The sequence below is a fragment of the Pseudopodoces humilis genome, chromosome 31 (genome assembly GCF_049639895.1).
Source record: "Pseudopodoces humilis isolate 2021_Gansu_Grassland_sample_001 chromosome 31, ASM4963989v1, whole genome shotgun sequence".
Taxonomy (NCBI): Eukaryota; Metazoa; Chordata; class Aves; order Passeriformes; family Paridae; genus Pseudopodoces; species Pseudopodoces humilis.
Genome location: NC_142230.1, coordinates 33704 through 45000, shown reverse-complemented (window position 1 = coordinate 45000; position 11297 = coordinate 33704). Strand labels below are relative to the sequence as shown.

The 11297-nt window shown below is 70.5% G+C and overlaps 2 protein-coding genes across 2 annotated transcripts in view; both read left to right on the top strand.

The window, feature by feature from the left end:
* LOC106628918 (uncharacterized) overlaps positions 1–4716 on the top strand; it is a 42000-nt gene extending 37284 nt beyond the window's left edge. Inside the window, exons 15-22 of the mRNA XM_088068461.1 lie at positions 55–206; positions 309–411; positions 545–791; positions 875–984; positions 1630–1762; positions 2049–2148; positions 2185–3970; positions 4688–4716. Coding sequence (XP_087924587.1) covers positions 55–206; positions 309–411; positions 545–791; positions 875–984; positions 1630–1762; positions 2049–2148; positions 2185–3970; positions 4688–4716 — 2660 coding nt within the window. The remainder of the gene's footprint in view (positions 1–54; positions 207–308; positions 412–544; positions 792–874; positions 985–1629; positions 1763–2048; positions 2149–2184; positions 3971–4687) is intronic.
* A 3249-nt stretch (positions 4717–7965) lies between these two features.
* Positions 7966–11206, top strand: B4GAT1 (beta-1,4-glucuronyltransferase 1). The gene is made up of 2 exons (XM_088068460.1): positions 7966–9909; positions 9980–11206. Exons 1-2 carry the CDS (start codon positions 7966–7968, stop codon positions 10169–10171), a joined length of 2136 nt encoding a protein of 711 aa, XP_087924586.1. The 3' UTR covers positions 10172–11206.
* The last annotated feature ends 91 nt before the right edge of the window (positions 11207–11297 follow it).

Below are 11297 nucleotides of genomic sequence, written 5' to 3'. Positions count from 1 at the left end.
AGGGGCTCCGGCGGCTCCGTGGCTGACCGGTGTCCCCTCGTGTCTCCACGCCAGGCCCGAGCCGGGGGGCGCCCCTGGAGCTGCTGGGGGGGCCGGAGCTCGCCGACCTGGTGGCGTCGCTGCCCGGGTTCCTGCTGGCCGTGACCCGCGAGGGGAAGCTGGTCGGGGTCACCGACAACGTGGCGCAGCACCTGGGCCACTCCATGGTGAGCGGCCGGACGGGCCGGGGGCGGGCGGGGGTCCCGGGGGCGCCGAGGGTCCCGGGGGAGCTGGGGGCTCACCCCGGCCTCCCTCCCTGCCCCCCCCAGGTGGACCTGGTGGCACAAGGGGACAGCATCTACGACCTGCTGGACCCCGCCGATCACCCCCTGGTGCGGCAGCAGCTGAGCCTGCCCGGGGCCCCCCAGGCAGGTGGGTGGGGGTCCGGGGGGGTCTGGGGGCTCCGGGAGGGCTCCGGGAGGGATGGAGGGATGGGCAGGAGGGAGGGATGGACAGAGGGATGGACACGGAGTGACCGACACCCCCCACCCCCGGTCCCCCCCAGAGCGCCTCTTCCGCTGCCGCTTCACCACGTCCCGCGCCTCTCGCCGGCCGAGCGCCGGCCGCAAGCTGGGGCTGCTGCGGGGGCGCTTCCAGGAGCCCCCCGGGCCCCCCGGGGCCGCCCCCGCGCTCTTCGTGGCTTTCTGCGCCCCCCTGGACCCCCCGCCCTGGCCCTGCCCCGACTGCCTCCTGCTGCCGGCCTTCCAGAGCCGCCACGCCCGCGACCTGGCCCTGCTGGACATCTCCGACAGGTGAGGTGTGGCCGCGGGTGGCCGCGGGTGGCCGGAGGGGACCCGTCTGGGCGGACGAGTGACCCCGACCTGGTGTCCGGCAGTGTCCTGGTGCACCTGGGCTACGGCCGGGCGGAGCTGCTGGGCCGCTCCTGGTACCGCCTGCTGCACCCCGAGGACCTCGGCCACGTCGCCCGCCAGCACCTGCGCCTCGGTCAGTGTCGCCAGGGTCCCCTGGGTGTCCCTGTCCCCTCCCCTCGTGTCCCTGCGGCCCCCGGGGTCCCTCAGTTCCCTGCGGGTGTCCCTGTCCCCCGTGTCCCCAGGGGGTCCCCACATCGCCCTGGCTTTGTCCCCTCGGTGTCCCCGCGTGTCCCCTGCGTGGCCCTGGGGCTGCCCCATCCTTGTCGGTGTTGCTGTGTCCCCAAACCTCGCCGTCATCCCAGCCGATGTCCCCTGTCCCCAGCGCTGTCCCCAGCGATGTCCCCTGCCCGTCCCCACTGCCCGTCCCCGCTGACCATCCCTGCTGACCATCCCTGCTGACCATCCCCGCTGACCATCCCCACTGACCATCCCCACTGACCATCCCCACTGCCAGTCCCCGCTGACCATCCCCACTGACCATCCCTGCTGACCATCCCTGCTGACCATCACCGTGTCCCCACACCCCTGTCCATCCCCACTGACCATCGCCGTGTCCCCACACCCCTGTCCATCCCCACTGACCATCGCCGTGTCCCCACACCCCTGTCCATCCCCACTGACCATCGCCGTGTCCCCACACCCCTGTCCATCCCCCCTGACCATCGCCGTGTCCCCACACCCCTGTCCATCCCCACTGACCATCGCCGTGTCCCCACAGCCGGCGCGGGGCCGGAGGCTCGCGGCGAGTTGGTGACGCGGCTGCAGCGCAAGGACGGCCTGGGCTGGACGTGGGTCTACGCCCGCCTGCGGCCAGAGGGGCCGGCCCTGCTCGCCCACAACTTCGTCATCAGGTCAGTGCCCGGAGCTCAGCGGTCAGCGGTCAGTGGTCAGTGGTCAGCAGTCAGTGGTCAGTGCCCAGAGCTCAGTGGTCAGTGGTCAGCAGTCAGTGGTCAGTGCCCAGAGCTCAGTGGTCAGTGGTCAGTGGTCAGTGGTCAGCAGTCAGTGGTCAGTGCCCAGAGCTCAGTGGTCAGTGGTCAATGGTCAGTGGTCACTGGTCAGCGCCCAGGGGTCACAGCAGCCCCTGGGGACACCCGGCTGGCCGCAGACGCCCCTGACCGCCGCTGTGTCCCCCCGCAGTGAGGCCGAGGCCTGGTGCCTGCGGCAGCAGCTGGCGGCCGAAGCCCCCCCGGGACCCCCGGAGCCGTTCGGGCCCGGCCTCGACTTCCCCGGCGCCGCCGTCGGAGCCGGAGGCGACCTCGGCCCCGGCATCGAGCTCGGCGTGGGGCCCGGCCTGGGCGACGGCGCCGGACACGGCCTCGGCCTCGCGGTCAGCGCCGGCTGCGGCCTCGGCGCCGACGCCGGCCCCGGCCGGGGAGGCACCGCCGCGGCCACCGCTGACCCCGGCCTGGGAGCCACCATCGGACACGGCCTCGGACACGGCGCCGCGGCCACCGCTGACCCCGGCCTGGGGGCCACCATCGGACACGGCCTGGAAGCCGCCCTGGGCAGCGGCGTGGAGCCCGGCCTTGGGGCCACCATCGGACACTGCCTCGGACACGGCGCCGCGGCCACCGCTGACCACGGCCTGGGAGCCACCATCGGACACGGCCTCGGACACGGCGCCGCGGCCACCGCTGACCACGGCCTGGGGACTGGCATTGGACACGGCCTGGGAGCCAACACTGCGGCCACCATTGACCCTGGACTCGGGGCCACCATCGGACATGGACTGGGAGCCAACACCGCGGCCACCGCTGACCCCGGCCTGGGGGCCACCATCGGACACGGCCTCGGGCACGGCGCCGCGGCCACCGCTGACCGCAGCCTCAGGGCCGGCGTCCCCCCCACCGTCGGCCACGCTCTCGGAGACGCCGTCGGCCACGGCCTGGGCTCGGACGCCGGCGTCGGCCTCGCCGTGGGAAGCGGCATCAGAGTGGACGTTGGCCTGGGCCTGGCGGCCGGAGCCGACGTGGGCCCCGCGCTCGGGACTGACCTCGGCCAGGACATCGGAGCGGGCGGCGCGGCCGAAGTGACCGCCGGCATCGGGCCGGGGGTGGCCCTTGGCATCGGGCCCGGCCTGGCCGGCGGCGCCATCCGGGCCGGCGTCGGGCTGGGCATCGGTACCGCCGCGCTGCCCCCGGACATCGGAGTGACCGTCGGGGCCGGAGTGACCGCCGGCCTCGGCCTGGGCCCCGGCGTGGGAGCCGGAGCCGGGGTTGGACTCGGCCTCGGAGCCGCCCTCGGAGCCAACGTGGGCTCGACTCTCCCGTCCGGCACCGGCCCCGGCCTCGGACACAACGTCGGACTCGCCGTGGGCTCCGGGGTTGGACTGGCGGTCGGAGCCGCCCTCGGGCCCGAGATGGACATTGGCCTGGGAGTCGGCGCCGCTCTCGCTCCGGACGTCGGCCCCGCCGCCGGACTCGGCCTGGCCTCCGGCCCCGGCTCGGACATCGGTGTCGGCCTGGCGGCCGGAGCGGCCGGAGCGGCCGGAGGCCCCGGCCTGGGATCCGCGCTGGGCTTCGCCGTGGGGGCCGCGCACGGGGCCGGCGCCTGCCCCGGCCTGGGGCCGGACATCGGCCCCGACCCCGACCTCGGGCTCGGGCTCGGCCCCTCTGCCCCGCTGGGCCCCCCGCTCGGGCTGGTGCGCCTGGCGCCGGGGCTGGGGGTCCCCGAGACCCCCGGGACGGGCACCGAGACCTGGACGCCGCCCTACACCCCCCGGCAGGCGCCCCCCTTCGCCTTCGGGCCCCCCGAGCCCCCCGAGCCCGCGGCCGAGAAGCTCCCGCCCAGCCCCGAGAGCCCGGGGGGGGTCTCGGGGGGTCCCCCCGGGGCTCTGCTGACCCCCGAGACGTCTCCGCCGCCCCCCGCCGCCCCCGCCGGACCCGCCCTGCGCCGGCTGCTGCAGGGCCTGGCTGCCATCGCCACCCGCGGCGGCCCCCGGCGCCCCTCGGGGGGGACCCCCGGACCACGGCCGGTCCCCCCGCCCCGGTCGCCCCGCGACCCCTTCGCTGAGTTGTATCAACTCCCCCAGAGCCGCCTCCAGGACGCCTTCCGCAAAGGTGGGGGGCTCGGGGGGCTCGGGGGGTGACAGGGGGGACAGGGGTGACGGGGATGGGGGGAGAGGAGGGGGAGGGGGAAGAGGAGGGACAGGGGTGGGGGACCGGGGGGGGGGGTACAGGAAGGACAGAGGGGACAGAGGGGACAGAGGGGACAGGGACAGGGGGACGGGTGTGGGGGAACAGGGAGGGAGGGAGGGACAGGAGGTGACAGGGACAGAGGGACAGGGGGGACAGGGGGACAGAAATGGGACAGGGATGGGGGAACAGGAGGTGACAGGAGGGACAGGTGGGACAAGGACGGGGGGACAGGGGGTGACAGGAGCGACAGGGACAGGGGGGGACAAGGGTGAGGGGACGGAAATGGGACGGGGATGGGGGAACAGGAGGGACAGAGGGGACAGAGGGGACAGGGACAGGGGGACAGGGATGGGGGAACAGGGAGTGACAGGGAGGGACAGGAGGTGACCGGGGGGACAGGAGGGACAGGGGGACACAGGCACCGCGGGACGCTCCAGGACAGGACCCCCACAGCCGGGTCCCCTCCTTGGGGGCTGTTTGGATGGGTGGGGGGCGGTGCCGGAGCCCCCCGGCTCCCTGTTCTGGGGACAAGGGACAATCCCGGCTGGGGACGGGGTGACCCCGGGACCCGCGGGGTATTTGGGGGCGGCTCGGGGGGGATTTTTGGGGTGTCCCTGACGTGTCGCTCTGTCCCCACAGCCGGAAGCCAGCGCGCCCCGTCGTTCTGAACTAAGTCTGTGACGCGACTTGCCCCCAGTATGGCATATTGTCATTGTCACCCCGGCCCGGGCCAGCGTCCCCCCGGCCCCGGCCGCGCCCCCCGCCCGCCGCCCCCCGGGGCCGCTCGTGCTAATTTAACTCGTAACGAGTCTCTAAGGTAATTGGGGGGGGGCTGGTGGCCCCCCCCTCCCCCCGCCCGGACGCCTGGGGACCGTCCCTCGGGTCCCCTCCCCCCCCCGTCCCCTCTCCCCCTCCCCCCACCCCAGGACCCGTCGCCAAAATTTTTTTGGGTCTCTGGAGGGGGGCGGGGGGGGGCGGGGGGGGTTTGGACCCACCTGTGCCCCTCCCCCCAGAGCGGAGTGTCCTTCTTGTCCCTTGTCACCCACCTCGTCCCTGTCACCCCCGCCCCCACCTCGGGGTCTGCGTTTTTGGCAGAGTCACCCCGAAAATCGCGTCCCCTCCCTCCCCCCCCGTGGGTGTCACCCTGAATGTCCCCAGTGCCGGGGACCGAGGCACGATGTGGCTTGATGTCCCCGTGATGTCCCGGTGATGTCCCCGTGATGTCCCCACGATGTCCCCGTGGTGTCCCCCGTGTCCCCCGTGTCCCCCGAGCCGTGGGGCAGAGGCACAATGTGGCTCGGTGTCCCCATTGTCCCCAAGCCGAGCCGTGACCTGATGTCCCCCCTTTGTCCCCAGGCCCGGGGGACGTGGCCACCGCTTCCCCCGAGCCACCGGGCCAGGCCAGGTCACGGCTCGGTGTCCCCGATGTCCCCAACGCTGTCCTCCAAGGGACATCCTGGCCTGATGTCCCCAACGTCCCCAATGTCCCCAACCCGAGACTGAGACACGTCGTGACTCAGTGTCCCCAATGTCCCCGGTGTCCCCAACACCCCCCGACGTCCCCGGTGTCCCCCACGCCCCCACCCCCACCCCGAGACACGTCGCAGCGCGATGTCACCGAGCCCGAGGCACCGAGACCGTCACAACTCGGTGTCCCCAACGCCCCCGAGGGGACACGGGCGCCTCGTCACCGCTGTGACCCCCGCGGACGCCACCTGGACAGACCGAGGTGTCCCAGCCCGATGTCCCCGATGTCCCCGATGTCCCTCCTCGTCACTGCCTCGGCCTGACACAACTCGTGGCTTGATGTCCCCAATGTCCCCAAGGGATGTGGGACCCGCTCGCGTCCCCGCATCAAAGACTGAGACCCCTCCCCACGATGTCCCCCGGTGTCCCCCGTGCCCCCAACCCCGAGATTGTCGCCACCCGATGTCCCCGAAGGAGGGGGGGACACTGCCACCGTCCCTGCCCGAGGGACCGAGCCCCGCCGTGTCCCCGGTGCTGTCCCCGGTGATGTCCCCAATGTCCCCGGTGATGTCCCCAATGTCCCCGGTGATGTCCCCAATGTCCCCGGTGATGTTCCCGGTGATGTCCCCGGTGTCCCCTGGAGGCCCCGTGGCCCCGACACCCCCGGCAATAAAAGTGTCCCCCATGGTCCCCGTGCCTGTGGTGGCTTCTTCCCGGGGACCCGGGAATTTGGGGACAAATCAGGAATTTTGGGGTGGGGACAGGAATTTGGGGACAAATCAGGAATTTTGGGGATCCAGGAATTGGGGACAAATCAGGAATTTTGGAGTGGGGACAGGAATTTGGGGACAAATCAGGAATTTTGGAGTGGGGACAGGAATTGGGGACAAATCAGGAATTTTGGGGATCCAGGAATTGGGGACAAATCACGAATTTTGGAGTGGGGACAGGAATTTGGGGACAAATCAGGAATTTTGGAGTGGGGACAGGAATTTGGGGACAAATCAGGAATTTTGGAGTGGGGACAGGAATTGGGGACAAATCAGGAATTTTGGGGATCCAGGAATTTGGGGACAAATCAGGAATTTTGGGGGGGGATCCAGGAATTGGGGACAAATCAGGAATTTTTTGGGGGGGGAATCCAGGAATTGGGGACAAATCAGGAATTTTTTTGGGAGGGAATCCAGGAATTGGGGACAAATCAGGAATTTTTTGCGGGGACGCCGGAATTTGGGGGTCCCCGGGGCCGAAACCACGCCCACATGGTTCAGACCACGCCCACAAAGTTCAAACCACGCCCACGAGCGGTGTAACAGCGCCCTCTCACGTGGCCCTACCGAATTTGCATAACCACGCCCCTTTTGTGTGTGGGGCCGCGCCCCTTCCTTCCCGCGCATGCGCAGCTCCTCCCGGCGCCGACGCAGCGCGGTGAGTCCCGGACTGGTCCCAGTGACCCCAAACTGGGACCAGTCACCCCAAACTGGTCCCGATATCCCCGGAACTGGACCCAGCCCGTCCCCCGTACCCCCCAAACTGGGACCAGTCACCCCAAACTGGGACCGGTCACCCCAAACTGGGACCGGTCACCCCAAACTGGTCCGGATCCCCCCGGAACTGGACCCAGCCCCTCCCCCGTACGCCCCAAACTGGGACCAGTGACCCCAAACTGGTCCGGATCCCCCCGGAACTGGACCCAGCCCCTCCCCCCCAGCCCCCAAACCGGGACCAGTGACCCCAAACTGGGACCGGTGACCCCAAACTGGGACCAGTCACCCCAAACTGGTCGCAGCACGCCCGTACTGGTCCCAGTAGCCCCGTACTGGTTCCAGCATGCCGGACTGGTCCTGGCTCCGCGCCGGCCCCAGAGACCCCCAGAATCCTCCCAGTAACCCCCAGTATCCCCCAGTACCCTGCCAGTACACCCTCCTGACCCCTCCCAGTGCCCCCCAGTAGCTCCCAGTCCCCCCAGTCCCCTCTCCCAGTACCCCCAGTCCCCTCTCCCAGTACCCCCAGTCTCCCCAGTACATCCAGTCCTTCCAGTCCCTCCCAGTCCCCCCAGACCCCCCCAGTTCCCCCAGATCCCCCCAGTTCCCCCCAGTCTCCCCCAGTACCCTCCCAGTCCCCCCCAGTCCCCCCAGTCCCCCCAGTCCCCCAGTCCCCTCCATTCCCCTCTCCCAGTTCCCCCCAGTCCCCCCATTCCCCTCTCCCAGTCCCCCCAGTCCCCCCAGTCCCCCCATTCCCCTCCAGTAGCCCCCCAGTCCCCCCATTCCCCTCTCCCAGTCCCCCCAGTCCCCCCATTCCCCTCTCCCAGTCCCCCCAGTCCCCCCATTCCCCTCTCCCAGTCCCCCCAGTCCCCCCAGTCCCTCTCCCAGTCCCCCCAGTCCCCCCATTCCCCTCTCCCAGTCCCCCCAGTCCCCCCAGTCCCCTCTCCCAGTCCCCCCAGTCCAGCCATGTCCCGGGGCCGTGTTTTGGGGGGCTGCGCCTGGTTCCTGGGGGCTCTGGCTCTGCTGCAGACCCTCTACCTGCGGGCTGTGCCCCCCACCCCGCGCCCCCCGCCCCGCCGCGCCCCCCGCGGGGTCCTGGACGCCTCGGGGGCGTTCCGGGTGTTCCGGGACGTTCTGGGAGCCCCCCCGGGCTGGGCCCGCGCCCCCCGGCCCGAGCTGGTCCTGGCCACCCACGGCAGCCCCGGGCGAGCGGCGGCGGCGCTCGGGGGGTCCTGGGGGGGCCCGCTGGCCCTGGCCGTGTTTGGGGTGCCCCGGGAGGGGCTGGAGGAGCTGCTGGCGATTTTGGGGGGTCCCTGCCGGAGTTTGAGGAGCCGCCTGAGGCTGCACGTGGTGCTGGGGGCGGCGGGACCCCCCCCAAAAATCCCCGAGGCGCCGCGAGCCCCCCGAAGCGCCGGGGGGTGCCGGGGGGCCCTGGCGCGGCTGGCGGCCGCCGACCCCCCCAGTTACAGTTTGGGGGTGCCGTACCCCGGGAATCTGCTGAGGAACGTGGCCTGGGAGGGGGCGGCCGGGGGGGGCCCCGCGGGGGGACCCCCACCCAAATTCGGGGAGCGTTTCGTGCTCATGGTGGACGCCGACGTGGTGCCGAGCCCGGGGCTGCGCGAGGGGTTCCTGGAGCTGCTGCGGGACGGGGGCCTGGACCCCAAAAACTGGGGGGGACGGGGGGACCCCAAAGCTCGGGGGGCTCAGGGGGATTTGGGGAACCCCAAAACTTGGGCCGTTCAGGGCAGTTTGGGGTTTCGGGGGGATTCGGGGAACCCAAAAGCTTTGGGGGCTCCTGGTGGCCGTGGGGTCCCCAAGGCCGTGGTGGCCCCCGAGGGTCTCGGGGACCTCGGTGTCCCCAAAATCCCAAAGAACCCCAAGACTTGGTTGGGCCCCAGTGGGCGGGAAGACCCCAAGAGTTCCCGAGCCCCGGGGGTCCCCAACGCCCTGGAGGTCCCCGGGGGTCTCTGGGAGCCCCCTGTCCCTCATGAACTGAGTGACCCCAACGCCGTGGAGACCCTCAATGCCCTGAGTGACCCCAACACCGCGAGTGACCCCCGAGCTCTGAGTGACCCCCGAGCTCTGAGTGACCCCAACACCGCGAGTGACCCCCGAGCTCTGAGTGACCCCCGAGCTCTGAGTGACCCCCGAGCTCTGAGTGACCCCAACACTCTGAGTGACCCCCGAGCTCTGAGTGACCCCCGAGCTCTGAGTGACCCCAACACTCTGAGTGACCCCCGAGCTCTGAGTGACCCCCGAGCTCTGAGTGACCGCCATGCTCCGAATGACCCCAAGGCCCTGAGCGACCCCCGAGCTCTGAGTGACCCCAACACTCTGAGTGACCCCAACACTCTGAGTGACCCCCGAGCTCTGAGTGACCACCATACTCCGAATGACCCCAAGGCCCTGAGTGACCCCAAGGCCCTGAGCAACCCCAACGCTCTGAGTGACCCCAACACCCTGAGTGACCCCCGAGCCCCGAGTGACCCCAACACCCCGAGTGACCCCAACACCCCGAGTGACCCCAACACCCCGAATGACCTCCGTGCCCCAAGTGACCCCAACACCCCGAGTGACCCCCACGCCGCGGAGCCGCCCTGGGCGCGGCTGCTTTTCGTGCTGCCGGCCTTCGAGGTGCGCGCGGGGCTGCGGCCGCCGGCGTCGAAGCCGGAGCTGCTGCGGCTCTGGGGCGCGGGGGACGCGCGGCCGTTCTACGGGACGCTGTGTCCCCGCTGCCAGGCCCCCACCGATTTCGGCCGCTGGCGGACGCTGCCGCCGGCGCCGCGGCCGCGCGTGGCCTACGAGGCGCCGTGGAGGGACCCCTGGGAGCCGTTCTTCGTGGCCCCCGCCCGCGGCGTCCCCCCCTTCGACGAGAGGTTCCTCCAGTACGGCTTCAACCGCATCAGCCAGGTGAGGGCACGGCTGGGGGGCTCCGGGGGGCTCCCTGGGGGTCTCGGGGTGACCTCTTAACCCTTCCCAGGCCTGCGAGCTGCACGTGGCCGGGTTCCGCTTCGCGGTGCTGGACGGGGCCTTCGTCACCCACCGGGGGTTCAAGGAGCCGGGCGGGTTCCACGGGGGCCGCGAGGCCGAGCTGGGCCACAACCGGCGCCTCTTCCGTGGCTTCCGTGAGGAGCTGAGGAGGCGCTACCCCGGATCCCCCCGGCGCTGCTGAGCACCTGGGGACACCTGGGACACACCTGGGGACACGCCTGGGACACGCCTGGGACAGCTGGGACACACCTGGGGACACTTGAAGGACCTGCTGTGAACACCTGAGGACAGCTGGGACACACCTGGGGACACTTGAAGGACCTGCCATGAACACCTGGGGACAGCTGGGACATGCCTGGGACACCTGGGCACGCTTGAAGGACCTGCTGTGAACACCTGAGGACAGCTGGGACACACCTGGGGACACTTGAAGAACCTGCCGGGAACACCTGGGGACACCTGGGACACACCTGGGACATGCTTGGAGACAGCTGGGGACACCTAGGACACACCTGGGGACAGCTGGGACATGCCTGGGACACACCTGGGGACACCTGAAGGACCTGCTGCGAACACCTGGGGACACCTGGCACAGCTGGGACCCACCAGGGACAGCTGGGGACACACCTGGGGACACCTGAGGACCCTCCAATGGACCTTTGAGGACACCTGGGGACCCTCCATGGACACCTGGATGCCCCCCGCACACAGCGGTGACCGTCCCCCAGTGCCCTCAGTAAAGATGGCCGCCTACCCATGATGCCTCGGTGTGGGTGACGTCACGGCGGTGGGGCAGGGCGGGGCGAGCAGCTGCCTCCAGTACAGACCAGTAACGCCCAGTACAGACCAGTAACACCCAGGCCGTGAGGCAGAGACTCCTCCTGGGGCACTGTAGCGAACTACAGCTCCCAGCATGCAGCGGGCGCCAACATGGCCGAGCCCCCGCCCCCTTATTAACAAACCACAGCTCCCAGAATGCGTCGGGAAACATCCGCCGAGCCACTTCCGGTATGGCCGCTAATTTAGAACTACAGTTCCCGTCATGCTTCACAAACAGGTGACCGGAAGTTCTGTGGCTGCACAAGACTACAGTTCCCATCGTGCACCAGGGCAACATGGCCGACTTCCGGTGCGTTATTCCAGAGGTGCGCGTGCGCAGCAGCGCCCCCTGGCGGGCGGGAGGACCAAAGTGCTTTATTTTGGGGGGAGGGGCAAAAAGGGCCTGGGGGAGGGGGAGGGGCAATGAGAGGACGGGGGGGGGGAATCCCAAATATGGGGGGGGGGAGGGGCCGTGACACCAAATCCGA

Excerpts from the sequence above, each read along its gene's own strand:
- B4GAT1 (XM_088068460.1), top strand. The coding sequence starts at position 7,966 with ATGTCCCGGGGCCGTGTTTTGGGGGGCTGCGCCTGGTTCCTGGGGGCT. Across the intron at positions 9,910-9,979 it reads GCTTCAACCGCATCAGCCAG|GCCTGCGAGCTGCACGTGGC; the intron begins GTGAGGGCACGG and ends AACCCTTCCCAG.